The sequence below is a fragment of the Blennius ocellaris genome, assembly GCF_963422515.1.
Source record: "Blennius ocellaris genome assembly, chromosome: 15".
In the NCBI taxonomy this organism is placed as follows: domain Eukaryota; kingdom Metazoa; phylum Chordata; class Actinopteri; order Blenniiformes; family Blenniidae; genus Blennius; species Blennius ocellaris.
The window spans coordinates 8481133-8499635 of NC_137664.1; the positions used below are offsets into that span (position 1 = coordinate 8481133).

Genomic DNA, 18503 nt, shown 5'->3' on the forward strand with positions numbered 1-18503 from the left:
GAGGAAAGGTTGTTCTGTTTTCTACAATCAACTGATGTTTTAAAACAGTAGAGTGTGTTCACTTAAATTGTTGAGACACATAGTGGTGAAGTGTTAATGCTCTCGTCACACAGGGAAAATGTTGTTGGTTCAAGTTCTAGCTCGGCCTTTCTGTGTGGAATTTGCATGTTCTCCCTTTGCATTCATGGTCGTCTGAGGTGATCTCCAGCCTGTTTGTGGCTTCAATAAAGTGGTGTTGAAGATACATGTTTGAAGTCCTGAAACAGGTTCTGCTTTAATATACTAAATGATGCTGTATATTGATTCTTTCTTTTTCTTTTTGCCCCCCCCCCCGAGTTTTGTTATCAATCAGTGTTAAAAACATCCCTGAAGTAATCCAGTATAATTGGATGGCGGTAGCTGCAATGTGCCAGTGAGCCGCCGGTGGCGCTGCAGTCTCACCTCAGAACACAGAAGAAGAAGAGTGAAAAGTCATGGCGGCTGACAGTTTGTGATGAGCCAACGAAAATAGTAAAGTCACTTCCAAGTTGGATATTTAAGGTTTAAGCGAGGACTGGGGATACACACTCTGCCGGCAAAATGCAGATAACTTTGAAGACCTTACAGCAACAGACGTTCAAAGTCGAAATCGATGAGGAGGAGACGGTGAGTTAAAAAAAAAAAAAAAAGAGAAAACCATGCCTTCATGAAGGGGGAGGAATGGGAGCTGGGTACATCTTGGAAACCAATGCAGTTTGTGATATTTATATTTAGACAGTTTAAAGATAGATGCCAATAAACGGAAACAGATTGGTTTAAGCATGAGCTGGCGACGTGGCTTGGAGTTGGATCTTAGTTTAAATTAGATTAGTGGCATTTATCACAAATCTAGTTTGTGTTCAGCATTTAGTCGGAGCCCGTTTCAGGCTCCACATATGGAGGAGAGTTGACAGGTTAGCATAGAGTCCAACTTTAACTCTTTCTGGCGGTTTTTATTTTGCAGTTTTCTCCGAGGTGAACGACCGTTGTCGCCTTGTCGGTCGTAGTAGTTAATCATCACGTCTGCAGTTACAGGAGTCTAAAATTACTGTGACTAAACTTGAATAAAGCAGAGTCATCGTGAGGTTATGTTTGGTGGTAAATAAGATCTGTTAGCTAATGTTAGCTCCAACTTTCCAGGCCTTCTTCTGTCACTAGATCCTTTATTTCTGATATGAGATACGTATTTTTTTCCCCCCCAAAAGAAGGCTTTAGATTTGTTTTTCTATTCACAATCATGAAGTTTAAATATAGTTTTTATGGTAACGATTAAGTCATTGCGTTTAAGGCTAACGTGAAACTGAGACATACTTGTTTGTGGTGATTAAGCTACTTTGTAAGACAAAGTAAAGAGAAACAGGGGTATATTGTAATGTGCAATGTTCAAACTAGTGGATGGTTTCCTTTTTTATGGGTTGAATGAAACTGTAACAAAGTACTCACCGTTTGGTTTTTTTTTATTGTTTGTTCTCCATATAAATTTACGATTACTCAAAAAGACAATTTCCCACAGGTGAAGACACTGAAGGAAAGGATCGAACAGGAGAAGGGAAAAGAGCATTTTTCAGTTGCTGGTCAGAAACTGATTTATGCAGGTATGTTGAGTTATTGGATTTAAGTCTTTCCTCAGATTATATCATTAATTTGTTTGTATTTTGTTGTGTACTGTTCAAATGAATACATCACTATAACTTAAACTATGTCTTTCACAGCTGAATTATAGCTCATTGTATCCTGCAGCTCTCAAAGTTTTACCTTCACTTTTATTTATATCTCAGTGTAAGCGTCTCAAGGTACTTTACATTCCAATAAAACATAGAGGAAGAACTCCACCTGGGGGATATTTGGAAAGAAAAACTAATTTACATCAGAAATGAAACTTCCAGCGAAATGGTTTTATGGTTAAGCCAGTAGGGGCTAATAAAGTGGAAAAGGGTGAGCAGAGATCAATAAAAAGAAAGTTGACACCAACAGCAATCTAACACAGATACTTCAAATTTGGCGGAAGGGGGAAGTGCCACAATTACCACCTTCCAGCTCAACAGCCAGAGATCATTGTCGGAAAGTTAAGAAAGAGTTCAAAGCACAGACTAAAGAAGAAAGACACATGAAGTAATTGGCATGCAGTAGTTTTATTTGTTTTGACCAGTGATCATGAGTTATTATCATAAGCACACTGTCACATAAATAACTGCAATTGTTTTAATTCGCATTAAAACACGAGTCCCAGTTAAATGGAAAATGACTTCAATAAATATTTATGCTCGTCTAACTTTTAGATGTGGTCTTTTAGCAAATAACAATTTTCTCCAGACTAATAGTTTGTGCTTTCCCAAAATGTTTTCTATGTTGCGGCATAGCATCTTAGCATTAAGACTTTCAGAGGGCCGGATTTGGATTCAGGCTTTATGGAGGGCCGATTAATGCAAGATCATTTGAGGACAATCTTGTTGAGACACAATTAACAGTGAGAGATTTAAGCAGAAGTCACTCAGGTTTTAGCTTCAGATGTAAAGGGTTCCTCATGTTTTGTTTTGTTTTCCCTGGAACCACTCAGATTGCCTTCAAGAAAGGTTGTGAATCACCTTTGCGGTCTCCTAATTTTCCAAAACTCTATAGCGAAGCCGAACTTTGGACAAGACACACCCACTCTCACCAACATAGGAAAGCGGGACCTTTTAAAGGAGAAGTTAAGGGCAGTTTCCCCATCTAGAGTCTGTGCTAGTTTCTAGAAAGTGTCTTTTTATGGCTTATTTGACATGTGTAAATCTAACATGACAAAGATCACAGCTTGGACATCACTCGTCTGGACAACTCAGGCTGTTTACGTTTTGTTCAATTGCACCATCATCGTGGCAACTATGAAATCCAGTTTGGAAAAATCCCTCAGCTTTGCTTACCAGCCTCATGACTTGTCAGGACATTACTGATGTGAAATGTGTCGTTGGTTTTGAACAAGCAAAAACATTTCTGACACGCGATAACAAGATCTGTTACCGAAGTGGGTTCCCGAGCAGTTGGCAGTCGACAGATGGAGAAGGCGGGTGGAGGTGTGTCAAGGGCTCTTGGATGTGTTTGACGCTGACATACAGAACTTCTTAAAATCACAAACATTATAGTCATGGAGAAGAACGTGATGCATTCTGGGCTTTAGTACCAAAAGGAAAATTCACTTCTCTGAACATGTTTTAATAATTAGGCTATGGAAAGTAATGGTCTTTATGTTAAATCATAGCGTCTTTGAGAGTACGCTGCAGACTAGAACTTATTTTTGTCTTGATTGTATTATTGTCGTTGTCAGAGATGTGTTTCCTGACACATGCTTACGTTCGATCAACTTTAAAGAGTTCTGTCTTTAATAAGGTTGCTTTGAGATAAAGCTCAGAGGACATGGAGAGAGGCTTGTGATGTGTTAATTACAACTTTGTGTACATTTAGTTTGAAAATGACCCAAAGGATGCTCAATAGTTTGCCACTCCCAAACAAAGGCAGCGCTTCACAGTGTAACGAGGAACCGCATGTAGTGACAGAAGCAGATGTCTACCAGCTCTGTTCAGTGATACAGTATGATACTATCTTAGGTCACAGCAGGTAAAGTCAGTGAGCCGTGACTTGATTTTTGTGTGTTTTCACAGGAAAAATCCTCAACGATGACACGCAACTCAAAGAATACAAAATCGACGAGAAGAACTTTGTGGTCGTCATGGTGACAAAGGTTTGGGAATTTGATCATTGTCAGTAAATTGATGGATTAAACGGGATTTTTTTTTTTTTTCTAGTAACGTTTTGTCCTTGAATGTTCTCAGTGCAAGATAATATTGAACTATGAGTACGTTCTATAACCTCTTTTCACTGTCTGCCACTTGTGTCGGTGTTCGTCCTGTTGAAAAGCCTCTTCTATTGCACAGGAACAAGTAGTTCCTGCTTTGGCTTGGAGTTCGGGTTGTGTGTTCCTGTTTTATTATTATTCATATATATATATAATTTTTGCCTGAAAAAGTTTTAAAGTTGTTGGTTGATTACCTTCTTGTTAAATTGTGCCACAAAACATTTAAAAGGATATAGTGTTCTACTTAATGAAAGTTAATTAGTGAAGTTATTGCTTATGTTTCCTTTCAAAATTTAAAGGTGAAGCAATGATTTTTAATCCCGCTGAGCAGCTCAGGAACCAGATTATAAAATCACCTTATATATTTGAATGTGAAAGTAGTGTTACATAACTAATTTAACAAGATAGGCTATTTCCTTAAATGCATTGTACAACTTGTACACACAATGGACATTGTTAAAAAGTAAACAGATAATAAGTTTTTTGTTTTTGATTTTGACTAACCCTGACGAAGGCATTATTTAAATTTATATGATTAATCCACTTGAAACGACTTCAGGCCAACTATTGTTGAAATTACTTTGTAATACTGAAAAGGGTCCAATATCATTTAACCTTGTTTTATAGACTAAAGCAGCCTCCGCTGCCCCGGCAGCCTCTGGGGCAGCTTCAGCTTCAGCTCCCAGCACCTCGGCTCCAGCAGCTCCCCCAGCCTCCTCCACCTCCGCCTCCTCTGACAAACCAGCAGAGTCTTCCCCAACAGAGGACAAACCCGAGGAGAAACAGTCTTCCCCCGCTGAGCCGCCTTCCACCCCTGTCGGGTAAAGATGGATTGTCTTTGAACATAGTTTGGTGTTGGTGCGTCTTGCATTAAGAAATAAAGTCTTGATTGTACCTCAGTAAAGTTTCGTTTCTCCCATAGAAGCGCTGAAGGTTCGGCACCTACAAGCTTAATCAGTGAAGCTGTGTCAAATCTCGGTAAGGCCGCTCTTGTAAAGGTCATGAATAATGATTTCTTTTTATTGCTCTGTGATCAGTTGGAAAATGTAATTGAGTCCGTTATGTTTTGTCATGCATCAGCTCCTGGAGTTTTACAAATCTTTGCTCTTGAATCGCCTGTCATCATAGAAGCTGTTTACGTCTGGCCCATATTATATCTGTTGGACATCGCCGCATGCTGACATTGACTCAGGCTGATCAATAAGCAGCCTGGTAGCGCAGTCCAGCCAGAACCTAATCCCACTTCCTCTGAACTTCGCTAGTATTGCTTTGCACAGAGCAAATCCTGTAGGTCTTAATTATTATGACTCATGCAGCCGATGAGTGAATCTTTGGCATTTTATGCAGGTTGTTTATTTTCATGGGAGCCAGTGGAGGAATTGATTTCTATCAGTCTCACTTTTATATCGGCTTTAAAGTTAAACACACTTGATGTATTTTTCGGATTATTATACAAGTTTCTTTACACTGCAACATACAAAGGTATGTGTGCTTGATCTTAGTCAATTCTGACTTCCAGGTCTGAAACACTTTTTGTCTCTTGTGCTTTAGTAACAGGCATGGCTTATGACGCCATGGTGACTGAGATGATGCTCATGGGCTACGAGAGGGAGCAGGTGGTGGCAGCGCTGAGGGCGAGCTTCAACAACCCAGACAGAGCTGTGGAGTACCTGCTCACAGTAAGAACCGCACAGTGATGGATTAGTACACAGCTTGACACATATCTGGTCGTACATTCAGATCGCCTTGGTGATCATGGACGCACACATAAGTAATTATGGAATTAAGTTTTGTGCCAGATATTCAAACCATATGACTTATTGAAAGAGGAAAAATAGTCTTGGTGACTCTTCCTGGATATTATGATCCTTAACTTAGAGTGAACTAGGACTGGGCAAAAAATCGATTTAATCAATTTATCGAATGTGTAGCTAAAAAAAACATTTGATTTAATAAATTTGAGGTTTTTTTCAGCATTTCTACCATTCCTTGTGGGTCTTCATAGTTGCTGTTCCACTTTTGCTGAAACAGGTGTTAAAGCTTGAATTTGTTGAATGACGGAGTCTCATTTACTTTATATTTTGGTATTGTTGCTATGCATTTTAGCTCTGTGGACAATCCAAGCAAATAAGTTGCACTTTTGACAATATATCTGATGTCTGCAGCCATGCTTAAGTGCATTAAGAGAACAAATCGAATTGAATCTCGAATTAAAATTTTTTTCAGTTTGGTTTTGTTTTTTTTAGGTCAAATCGTCCAGCCCGAGAGTGAACCCGAATTACTCATTAGCATTTTCACTTTTCTCAGGGTTTCCCAGGCAGAGATCAGGCCCCTGCATCAGTGCCTGAGACGTTGGCGCCCCCAGTGAGTGGCGCTCCAGCGGTGCCTGCAGGTGGCCAGAGTGTCCCCGCCAACACGGGCTCCTCACCCAGCGCCGGCGGAGGTAAACAGCCTGTACAGTTCAAGCACAGCGCCGCAACTACAATAAGTTGGCCTCGCTCGTTGCTCCAACCTGTTCTGCCTTCTGTGTTTGCCTTCTTCCAGGCAATCCCTTGAGCTTCCTGAGAAATCAGCCCCAGTTCCACGTGATGCGACAGCTGATCCAGCAAAACGCCTCCCTGCTTCCCGCTCTGCTGCAGGAGATCGGCAGGGAGAACCCGGAGCTGCTGCAGGTTTGAGTGGGCGGTCCTTATTATGAGTCGCGTCGCTTGCGATTTGTTTGGAGCCAGGAGCGTTGTGAGGAGTCCATGCTTTAGAAGTCTTTCATTTACCATCGCAGGAGATCAGCAGCCACCAAGAGGAGTTCATCCAGATGCTGAATGAGCCCAACCCAGACGCAGTGCCCGTTGGCGGGGGTGGGGGAGGAGGCACGGGCGGAGCAGGCGGAGCTGGAGGGATAGGAGCAGACACACCTGGTGGAAATAACATGAGCTATATTCAGGTCACGCCCCAGGAGAAAGAGGCCATAGAGAGGGTATGTAACGCCCCCCACTCCCCCCCATTACTTCAAGCCACTTTAACAGAATTGCTGGAATATTATGTAAATCCATTTCTTTGATGATCTTGCCAAAAGCCTCAGCGTAAGTCTTATCCACCACAAAGCACTGAAGAGAGCAGTAAACAATATAGCAGAAGTTGCCATTTGCTTATAAAGTATTTTTTGACTAATTTGCAGTTCTTGTGTGTGACTTTGCTTTATTCCAGCTAAAAGCCTTAGGATTTCCAGAGGGACTTGTTATACAAGCCTACTTTGCCTGTGAGAAGAATGAGAACCTGGCTGCCAACTTCCTTTTACAACAGAACTTTGACGATGATTGAAATGGCCTTTTTCATTTTTTTTTTTGTTTTGTTTGTTTGCATACTTCGTTCCTGTACTTTTCGATTGCTCATATTCAATATGTGTACAAGCCTTTTAATTTCCCACAAAGATCTCTCACTCACCTCTTTCACGTTCAACTCTAATAACACTGGATCATTATCAGCTCTTGGCTGATTTACAAGTACAGGCTGTTGTTTGTGACCAGGTTTAAAAATGGATAAAAAAAAAAAAAAAAGAATTAAAGTTCAATACTTTGCATTATAAATTACTTGTGTTCTATTGATTTCTTAAAATACTTTATTCAAAACCAGTATAATCTCAACATCGATCTGAAACCAGATGACAGTATTCATCGTCTCTTATTTGAATTTCCAAGTTTGTAGAGATGGAAAATTTGGAGAGAAAAAAAACAAAACTGCAAAACAAGCAACACGTCCAACACTTTTCTATCAAACATCCATTATTTGCATGTGAAGTGGCCGGAATTCTCAACAGGAGCTGTGTGAAGAAACCTGAACAGCTTTGCATGTATGAAGGTGTTTTACCGTGTATAAAGTTTACATAGGCGTCAGAAGACTTGGTTGCAATGACTTGTCATTTTTAAAAAGGAAATAAAAGTTTTGCAGAAAGATGCGTCGGTGGCTGTTGGGTTTTGTGCACCTTTTGAAGACGCAACACCTTACGTGAACCGAGAACCGTCGCTTATACTGGAATTGTCTCAATTGAAATGGCTTCTTTTTTTTTTTGCTTCTTTTTAAATCCCATTGGATCATATTTCAAAACACTTGATCTCCTCTGTTGTTATTGCTCTACAATTTTCCACCAAACAGTCCCAACATGGGCTGTTCCACTAATGCGGGGGTGTCAAACACAGCCTGGTGCTGATCCTGATGGGGCCAGAGCAGTATAGAGATATGTGGGGAGCGTTCAATGCCGCAGTACAGGTATTGCTGCCATCTGCTGTTCTGTACTGCGTTTCAGGACTTGCATGCTGCTAACCTCTGTGGACAAGACTGAGAATTGCAGGTACTGCTATTATAAAACTGATGCCTCAGGCTGGATCTGGTCCGCCGGCTTTATGTTTGGCACCCCGGTGTCATGTAATCTTACTCGCATTCAGGCAAAAACACCCTGCCGCCTCCAGTTCCGACTCTGGTCTCTAAAATCAACCTCTTGACTTAGTCTTTCAACCGTCCAGTTGTTTTCACTGCCACTGCTTGCTATTCTTTAGAAAGTTCAAAACCCAGGCATTAATTTTCTGTACTGCTTCATTGAATTCATCGTGTGGGGGGGGTAATCTCAGCAGACTATAGACAATTGTAAAATTACACGCCGGATAAACACGTATGCAATCACACCTATTTTAAAGTCACCAATTGGCCTCAAATGTGTGCTCTCAAACTCAGAGAAAAGTCCCACACTATTCACATTGCATAACTTCAGAAATGATCCATTCAAATGAAATACAATTTTAAAAAAAAATACTTGACACTGATGTACAGAACCAGACTTTCAGGCCAGGTTTATGATGCATTAAAACACAACAAATGATAACCTGAGACAGCTGATAATGACTACATGTATAATTCGCTCATACAGAAACAACCGTTGCTATTAAGTTACCCTTTAAGAGGATACAGGGTGTAATTTATTTTCATGTGTGCTTTATTGGTGTCATCAAATCCACTTCATGGCATTACATCAGCCTTGTTAGTAAGTTGTAAACGGTAATTATAACCTTAACCCTTAAAAGTAAAAAAAATGCAGCCATACCCCTGTGGGGCATTTTGGGACAGAGAAGGCCTGACTCGGAGCTCAGGCTGCTGATGCCGACTTATCCTATAGGGGGCATCACAGACCATGGTTTTAGACCAACAGGCAGCTTGGTAGCTGCGTTTACCAACTTGAAAAATTAGTCAGCATCTAAACTTTAACCCCAACAAAATATATACCTTGAAGTCCATTCTTTATTATTTTTTATCTTCCCCTCAAGTTGGACAAACATATCATTTAGTACTTATCTTTCAGAACTTCAACAGAAATGGCAGCAGATGTTTTGATATTGTAGTGCACTGCAAACAGACACAGGCAACCACACACACTCAAATTCACACCTATGGGAACTTTAGCGAGGACATCAAGGACATTTTTGGACCGTGGGAGGAAACTTGAACTGGAGCACCCAGAGCAAACGCACACAAACAGGGGAGACCATGCAGACTTCACACCGAGGTCCCTCAGTATTGCTCAAATGCTGCCTTATATCTATTATACATATCATATTCATTTATTTTTGGGAATTTGCTGATGTATATTGATTAACAATGAAGTTTGTGAACTCAATGGCTTTATTTTTCTCGCATACTGCAAAGTTAAAGCAATCTAAGTTTTTATAGTTTAATTACAGATGTTGGTACTGAATGTGACTCGGTTTTTTAAGAAGAAATGTGGCAGTTTGTTTTGTTTCCCCCCCCAAAAAAACTACATCACTATCACACAATTTGCATACAGTGATACAAAATGTCAAAAATCATGTTGCAGAAACCAATGAAAACAATATCTCATTCCAGCATCTTTGTGGGGTTTTCTTCTTTTTTATTTTTTTTATTTATTAGTATTATTATTCTTACAGTGCACCCGAGAGCTCTGGCACAGTGTAGAAATCAGAATTGGTGTCACCCTTGAATGTCAAGTAGTAACTTGGCTGTACTCTCTATTCTTCCCCATGACAGGTGGAAAGAGAACCCCATGGAAATTGGGCATTGTAGGAGCGAATCTTCTTTTGAAGCTCTTTTTAACAGCAACATTGTGCTAGTTTGCTTCAGGTCATCACAGTATTATCAGCGAGGGCATTGTGTTTGAGCCGACTGTGAGCTATTACTGCCATTTAAATGAGCTTCTCCATTACATTACCAGGTAAATATACTATTACTGTAACTCATAATGTCCGAGGACTTGACAAGCAAGGTTTTTTTTTTTTTTTCATATACATTGATACATCAAGATGTTTTAGTGTGGCTATGATGAAGTAGTATTAAGATCAAGGTGGTTTTCTTATTTCAAATACACTTTTATTTATTTTTTTTAAATGTAAAATAAAAAACCATAACAAAGCATTTTTATTTACAAATGTACAAAATTCAAGATTATATTACATATTTTTTTGGCTATAAACAAAAAAAAATCTTTGTTCAGAGTTACTCATTCAATACAAAAATATGAATGTCTCGTATAAATTATTGCACTTTGCAGCTGCAGTGCATTGTAGATTGCCATCACCATTTAAAGAGTGTTCACCTGATTTGAGTCGTATTGAGACGTTTCCGCGAAACACACAATCAACTGTATGGCACTTTGTCAATTCACCCTTTTTGAATAATTGTCTTTATCTTTGGTACCTATTATAAAAAAAAAAAAAAAAAAAACCTTCTTCAGAGTTACTGAGCACCATTCTGTATAAATTAACATTGTACCTGAAATCGATGGCAACGCAGGTGAAATGTGTGTATAAATATAGTGTATTTATTAATACAGTATTTTGAACAGTGTGTAGTTGGACTAATGATGGCGTGATGCTGGTAAGAAGGCCTCTGGAGATGTTTGTCTGTTGCTCCTGGATTCCCTGACAGAAAAAAATAAATTTCCAGTTAAAAGCTTTTGGCACCTGGTCCTCCAAGTTTTGTCGGTTAAATAAGACAAATTCCAGTTTGGTCCCTTTCATAAAAGTTTACAACCCTGGTTGAGAGGTCTTGTCGAGTCACCTGCACGATGTCAGGATCAGTCTTGAGAGAAATTCTAGGCTCGTAAAGGAGAAATGTTCTTTTTAGCCATGAACACCACAGCTTGTCTTGTTGCTTGACGTCGACTTGAAGGCAAATTATGGCTTTATAAAGTGTAGGTCACACGTTTGTTCAGGGTTCTGCTAACATATATATTTCACTCTGGAGCCTTCATCCATTGCCATCTTGTCTTGTCCTCCGACCGAGGTCTCATAAGTGTCTCTTCATATGGAGCGCTAGGTGGTCTGACCTTGAAAACGCCCGGTCGCACTTCTGACACTGAAATGGTCGGTGGCCTGTGTGTTTCCTGTAGTGGCGAGTGAGCTCATCCGAACGTGCAAACTTCCAACCGCAGCCCTCCCAGTCACAGTGGTAAGGCTTCTCCCCTTTGAAGGAAAACACAATACACAGACGCAGCAGTTAGTACCGGCTGCAAGGTTGAAATGGCCCTGGCCACCGGACCTGCGCAAGGAAAGAGGTCCGTCCTGTCCTGCAGCCTGTGTTTTCAGACCAAAGCAATCAGCCCGGGGATTGTATTTGAGCAGGGATCGGCACTAACCTGTTCCACCGCACCTGCTCAACTGCTCTGCGATGCCATCCCCCACCCATCTAACAACTATCCGCAACTCAATTAAAAAAAAAGTAAAGTGTTTTGTTCATATAATGTGCGACTGATGTGGCTGTTTTGGTCGTTTTCAACAATAAAAACACGGCGATAAAAAAAAAAAAAAAAAAAAAAAAACCTTCAAATAGAGAACACAGCAAGTCTGTAATCTACTTGTCAACTAAGTGAAGCCAGATGTAAAAAAAATAAAATAAAAAAGGACCAGAAACATTTCACGAACATCTACTTCTATCTTAACGTGCGGCAGCCCACCTGTGTGTGTCCGGTGATGTGCTTTAAGGTGGGAGCTCTTTGTGTACGTCTTCCCGCAGCCCACGTAGTCGCATGTGTGTGTTGCCACTCTCTTCCTCGGCCAAGAGCGCCTACCGCGTTTAGGCTTGGTCTCCTCTGGCAGGCAGTCCCCACTGGAGATCATGAGGGGCTCTGCAGAGTCAAAACATCATCATCATCATCATCACTCTATTTGAACACAGTGCCACTGCATGGGTCGCTCAAGTACACACAGGCTTGAACTACTTGATCATGGAGTCAGATATTTAGCTTTTATGAACCACCATGTTGTATTTTGTAGCTTTCAGGGATAAAGCTCATCAGATGTAAAGTCAGAGACTTTTTTTTGGTAACTTTTACCTTCCTTAAAGTAATAACGTCAGTTTTTTGTTGAATAATGCAAAGACATCACATTGATGGTCACATATCAAGTTTATAATGGATAGATTGTCTCTTCCATTCACACAAGATCTATTTAAACATTGAGGGTCTTTTAATATATTCTGAATGCCTGTTTTTCGGTGTAAACAAAATGCATGTCAAAGAAAATCTTACAAGTTTTGTGACTGCTCATTAGCTGCCAAAGACAGAATGGAAAAGATGCGACACGTCTCAATCTGGAAGCGTGAAATGGTTTCTGACCTTGATACTGCAGGGACGATGCCGGAGCGTAGGAGGTGTAGCCCTGCGGGGAGCTGTGGTGGTAACCCTGTGGAGGTAGAGGAAGCTGAGAGTGGGGATGGCCCAACACCTGGTGTTCCCGGCTGAGGGGATGGTCCGGGGAGAGGGAGGAGGATGAGGATAGCCTGCTGCTCGTCATGGACCGCCCGGCGCCGGGGAACCCATGTAGATCCAAGTGGCTGGGGCGCTGCTGTGGCCCCCCTCTGCCCTGGGAGGGTACCCCAACCAGGTGTAGGTCCATGGGCTGCGAGATGTTGCAATTACTGGGGTTCTCCTGCTTTATCCTGTGGCAGGGAAAGGAGGGCGACGCACGCGGAGTGACCGGGTCTGACACAGCATTAACGCAGGCTTTGCTCACGCTCATGGTTTGGCCATATTCTCCCATGTCCATTGTCGTCTTTACCACAAACTTGCCGAGGAGGCTGGTGGGGTGGAGGTATGCCGGGTCCAACTCAGGTCTCATGAGTTCTGCCACAAAGCCTCCAGAGGGCGAGACATCGCTGATGTCTGGGATAGTGTAGAGAAGGTCACTGGCAGTGCTTTGAGGGGATGGAAGAGGATAAGATGAGGAGAAAGAACCAGGGGACGGGGACAGGGCCTGAGCGGAGCCGCAAGCCATAGAGTCCTCCTGCTGTTGTTGCTCCTGCTGCTGCTGCTGTTGTTGCTGTTGCTGTAGAATGGAGTTCGATAAAATAAAGTCATAGTCTAAATCAAGGTCTGGCTCTGCGTCTTTCTTGGACATGCTGGGGCTCGTTGTGCTGGTGGCAGTGGGATGGTCCGGGATCGGGCAGCTACTTCCGGCTGGAACACTGATCCTCTTAAGATGGGCCAGCTCTTCCTTCCATCTCTGGAGGGGAAAGTTACAGAAACATTAGTGACTGTGCCGGTGCGGTCTGCTTGTTTGAGTCATGTTACTGTTTATAAGACACACGGCCAAGAAAATCACACGTGGGTTTGACCTGTCCTACTTAGAAATTGGTGGTTGTGTTTGAACACACACGAATAAGAGGCCAGAGTGTACTGTGATAATGACTTTAAGAAGAACAACTCCTGCTTCTGCAATGGAGAGTGATTATTATGACAGCTCTGTTACAGAGTTAAGTCAGGAGCAGAAATTGTCCTTGGCACAAAGCACTTCCTCGAATACTAATACCTATCACTTGCCATGAAATTGCATTGGAAAACACCAAAAGTAGCAAAAGAAGGGCACATTTTTCTTGGATACATATAAAAAAACAAAAAAAACAAAACAAGAGTCATAGGGAAAAATGATCTGGTTATTCCTGCAGCGGTATTACAAAACAACAACATTCAGACTGAGCATCAGCATGCCTTCTCTGGAGGAGTGCAGTGCCCCATGTGCGCTCTCACGTCTCCATGCTGGCTGAAAACCCTCTGAAGTAGCCTGTGTAAACTGGTGCACGCCCCAGCAGAGCGTGGTGTCATGCCCTGGCGGTGGTACAATAACATGGGAGCGACACATTGGGAAAACAAACGCATTGTAAACAAACTGCATAGACTACATTCTTCCCCTAACAGACTCTTTTGATGCCCATGGCTATTTGGCATGCGCGCGTAATGCATAAGAAAGCCACCGCGGGCTACTCACTAAATTGGCACTTCCTATGGATTTGCTCTTGACAGTGGGGCCGCTGGCGAACGTGGAAATGGACGGCAAAAGTGTCCCACTTAGTGCCATCTCGACGTCATTTGGAGGCTGCCGGCAAATAAAGAACAAAAAAAACAAAAAGAAAAAGAAAAGAAAAAAAAAAAGAGCGTAAATCCTCTAGGAGCGATCCCGGAGGAGCCTGTTACAGTCCAAGACGGGCAGATCAGTCAAAAAGCTGTCATTGAAAGTTTCACAAGATCCACACCTCATCAGTAAGAATCTGTCTGTGGATGTCCTGTTGGTTGTTCGTCGATCTGACTGCACTTTCTGTTTTTTGTTCAAATAAAATATATTCCCCGGATTTAAAGTTTCTGCTCCGCGTCGCGCGTAACGCTCCAGGACATGCCGCCGCTGATGGGCGCGCCGGTGAAAGCGCTCAATAAAGATTGCTTTTGTTTTGTTTTTGTTCTTTAAAGCTGAAAAGCAATGTTAAAAGAGGGGAAGACAGAGAGGCGACGTACAGGGGGAATCCCTCCCGCCTGTAGCCATGCAGGGACCGGCAGTCTGAACTGAGAAAACCGCGTGAGAGGTATCCTTAAATCACAGGGAACCGCCTACGTTGCGCAGCAACGAGAGAGCAAAAACAATTTGCGGGAGAGAGAGAGAGAGAGAGAGAGAGAGAGAGAGAGAGAGAGAGAGAGAGAGAGAGAGAGAGAGAGAGAGAGAGAGAGAGAGAGAGAGAGAGAGAGAGGGAGGCAGAGAGAGGTTTGTTTGTATTCATAGCAACAGCACCTATCCTTACTGCTATTATTCCTGCGAGAAGCGGGTGAAGAAACGCATCTTTCCAGACGCAGCGCACCGACTGACACAAGAATACCAAAGATTTTTATTTTTTTTTTAAACACTGAGTGTCTGAGGGGCCACCTACGGGCATGCGGACCTCCTTTAAGTGCAAAAGCTGACATTAGTCTGCTTCAATACTCTCCCACTGATATATTACCACATTTTAAGTACGGTGTGCATCTTTTTGATTACATTAATAAACATTATTTGATTTAGGTTAATCTTCTTAATACTTTTTGGACAACTGATTGTAAAGTCAGTTTTTATTGGTTGGGTTGCTTTTCCACTATCAAGATTAAATGGGTTAGACTTTTCTTTAAGATCTCCCTCTCAGGTGTAATTAGTAGGCAATTTCATGAACACTATATTGTCCGTTAACATACATTTTGTAAAATTTGTTTCAGTTTTAACCAAGAAAAGCATACAGAAAAACCCTGAACATCCCACATCTATAGTGACTTCCTGATTAATAACATTTATGTTCGAGTATTTACAATCGGCAGAATGTTTGATATCAAGATTACAGGGGGGCTGGTTCGTCGTGCCACCTTGGAAGTTCCACACCTGATCACAACTTATTCACTCAGTTAGAAGTAAAAGGTCTATTGTTGAAGAGAAACACTGAAGTCAAAGTACAAAGTACTCATGGTATCATTTACTTTTTAAACAATGCTGCAATGTCAATGACAAGTATCAAATTCAATCTGCATACAATATCTATGTTTGAAGCACAAATCTACATAAATAACTAAGATAACTTTCTGTAGCAAAGACTGTAAAAAACAGTGGATATATAGCAGAAGGTTTTTCTATTAAAGGGATATACTATATAAGTGACTGTGACTATATAAGACCAGAGAGTTGCGATTTTATTCAAATTATAGTCTTACAATTCGTGAAATAGTAGAAAGGTCATTATCAACCGAGTAAATTGATATTTCATAGTCTACATTCAAACACTACTGCCATTTGTCCACAATTTGTCGTGTGAACACTTTTCTGATAAAAGTCCTCTATGTTGTCCAATGGACACATTAAAGGTCCCACACCTTTGGCAGAGGGAAGGCCTCTAATATTTGCTCTCACTCCTTTACACAATCAAAAACAAAATAATCTATATAACATTTAGTTGCTGATTTAAAAAAAATAACCAAATCAAATAGAAGCGTGTTGTATTTGCAGATTTCCTTTGAACGTCAAGCCAATGAAGCACAAGTGCATGTGGAAATCTACTTTCCTTGAAAAGACAGATTAATGTATTTATTCATTTGAGGAAAATAGGTCATGGTACACAACATGATGCATTCTTAAAGACACCAAAAAAATCTTTTGATGAATTCCCCCCCCCCCCAAAATTTTTCTCTTTCAAGGCCCTCAACAGTGACATGTGATTTCCACTAGTTGCTGCAACACGTGTCTGAATTTAAATATGAGTTTGTTAGTAGGTGAATTGTGAGACTTTATATTTTTCGCAGATAGATGGTTAAGTAAAGCTTTGGAAGACAGGTTAATCCATGTTAAAGCACTGGGTTGCAACATATGAAGCAGTTTTTTTGTGTAACTATATCATCAAATTAAAATGTCAAAATAGCATTCTTGCGATGATATCACCGACACCTTTGTTTATGGGGATACCACATTAGTTGGACTGTAAGCAAACCAAATTAAGCTTCACCCGGGTCTTTTTTTTGTCTGTCACTCTCTTGTTTGAAAAATACAATATCCCGAAGGATTACTGTAATGAAAAGTCTGTAGGATGGAGTAAGAGAGAGAAAGGAAAAAAAAAAGCTGCCTTACCTCCAAGCATTAAAACATACAGCTCAGTGGTGAGTTTGAACTGGGTTCAGGTAATGTTTGCACAGAGCTAGCGAGCTAACACAAACCTCTCTATCCAACATAATTAGACACATTGACTCAAGAGTTCAGTGCGAGAGCAAACAAAGCGCTCACTGCTGATCCTGCTGCATCAGGATCTTGTCTGTTAGGCATGTCAACAAACACGCCATCATTTCAACAGGACGCATGCACTGTAAATGTCTGTTTGTATCCTCGTTCAAATTTAAAATTGCATGAACGCAGACAGCTTTGGTTGGCAAACAAAGCTGGTGGGAAAAATGTAGATTACAATGACACGGGAACTTTGTGACAAGGAAGCATATCCTGTTGAGCAACATACGCACATAACATTTGATATATTAACTATAACCACACTTAGTAGGATTTCGAACTGTAATACACCGTCTTCAACTTACTCCTGCGTGCGGACGAGAAATGGCTTTAAACCAATTGTGTTTGCACTACATCTCTTGTTCTTGAAGACCTGCTTCCTCCAGCAGGTAGGAAGACAATAGAAGCCATGTCACTATAGCCTTATTCTTTATGGTGAGAGATAATGGTTTTGAAAGTGATCCTGAAAACAAAAGCCCGACTTTGACTTTGACAGGCAGAGGAGGGAGAGAGAGAAAAGAGATAAAGAAAGAGAAGATGACACCACTGTATAGTGTGCTCTTTTCCTAACACAATGAAGTCATGGCCGTTTAGTAACTCACACCAAAACACTTGGATGCAATATCTTGATGCAAGACCTTCAGTGCAGACCAAACGCAGTAATGGGTAAACAGAAAGGCAAGATGCAGTACCTTAAATACAATGAATCATTTCTACTCCAGCACGGTTTGTGATTAAAAGACATCAGTGAGAATCAGATGTGGTGAGACTGAGGTAATGTTATTGTATCAGAAAGAATAGCCGTTGAAGGCTTGTATCCCAGCGATCGAGAGGTAAAATATTTGCCTGTCATTGACATCTATTAGCATTCCAACGGGCTTGTCTTCAATGTTTCTCATCTTGGATAAAGTGTGGACATCTTGACGCCTACCTGAAGACGCACATTCAAAACACTCATTGTTTTCAAAGGTGAGCTCACGTGTTATCTTTGGCCGTTCTTCCAGCTTCACTTCTCAAACATGTACTATTTTCTAAATAATGGTGGCGCAGCAGACTTAACCTGTGCTTAATCTCTTTAAATAGAGGTAGAATACTTTATAGCCCAGTCACAAGGAGAAGTGAGCATAAATAAGTCGTACGAATGACAAACAACTTCGCACGTGTTAGTCCTCCCCCAGTCAAGTCCCCCTTCCTGGAAAGCATCCAAGTGAATATGAGTATCAGCGGATCATAACTCCAGATATTGAGGTTTTCACTTCTCTCTTCCAGATGCTGTTCGGTAATTAAAAAATAGCTTTCATTCTTTCTTTAATTCTTGAAAGCTGAGTCAAGCTATGCTGATTCTCAGAGCTCTCACTCCCTCCACTTCATCTCACTTTTGCCTTAATACAATTATATACATAGGGACTTTCTGTCTGTTTTGTCCCCCGGCGTAAAGCTGAAACAGAACCACAATTCAGTTGAGTTTTTTTGGGGACTTACCTCAAGCAGCACCAGCAACAAAGGCCCAGATTTATATCGTCCACTGTTAAGGTGCCACAAGCACCTTTACAGTTTAAAAAAAAAATCTTATACAGTTAATA

The 18503-nt window shown here is 41.2% G+C and overlaps 2 protein-coding genes across 4 annotated transcripts; one reads left to right on the top strand and one right to left on the bottom strand.

Moving 5' to 3' along the window:
* Positions 1-464: 464 nt before the first annotated feature.
* Positions 465-8538, top strand: rad23b (RAD23 homolog B, nucleotide excision repair protein). The gene is made up of 10 exons (XM_080510656.1): positions 465-645; positions 1532-1613; positions 3654-3733; positions 4475-4668; positions 4770-4825; positions 5399-5526; positions 6155-6290; positions 6392-6519; positions 6627-6821; positions 7052-8538. Exons 1-10 carry the CDS (start codon positions 580-582, stop codon positions 7163-7165), a joined length of 1179 nt encoding a protein of 392 aa, XP_080366782.1. The 5' UTR covers positions 465-579; the 3' UTR covers positions 7166-8538.
* A 275-nt stretch (positions 8539-8813) lies between these two features.
* On the bottom strand, positions 8814-14683 carry klf4 (Kruppel like factor 4). Of its 3 annotated transcripts, XM_080510654.1 has the most exons (5): positions 14396-14683; positions 14131-14238; positions 12483-13368; positions 11823-11993; positions 8814-11331 (listed from the first exon to the last, which is right to left on the bottom strand). In XM_080510654.1, the coding sequence occupies exons 2-5, from the start codon at positions 14218-14220 to the stop codon at positions 11156-11158; spliced, it is 1323 nt and encodes a 440-aa protein (XP_080366780.1). In that variant the 5' UTR covers positions 14221-14238; positions 14396-14683; the 3' UTR covers positions 8814-11155. The 3 variants fall into 3 exon arrangements, with proteins under 3 accessions (XP_080366780.1, XP_080366781.1, XP_080366779.1); XM_080510655.1 differs by lacking the exon at positions 14131-14238; XM_080510653.1 differs by having other exon boundaries at positions 14131-14683.
* Positions 14684-18503: the final 3820 nt, after the last annotated feature.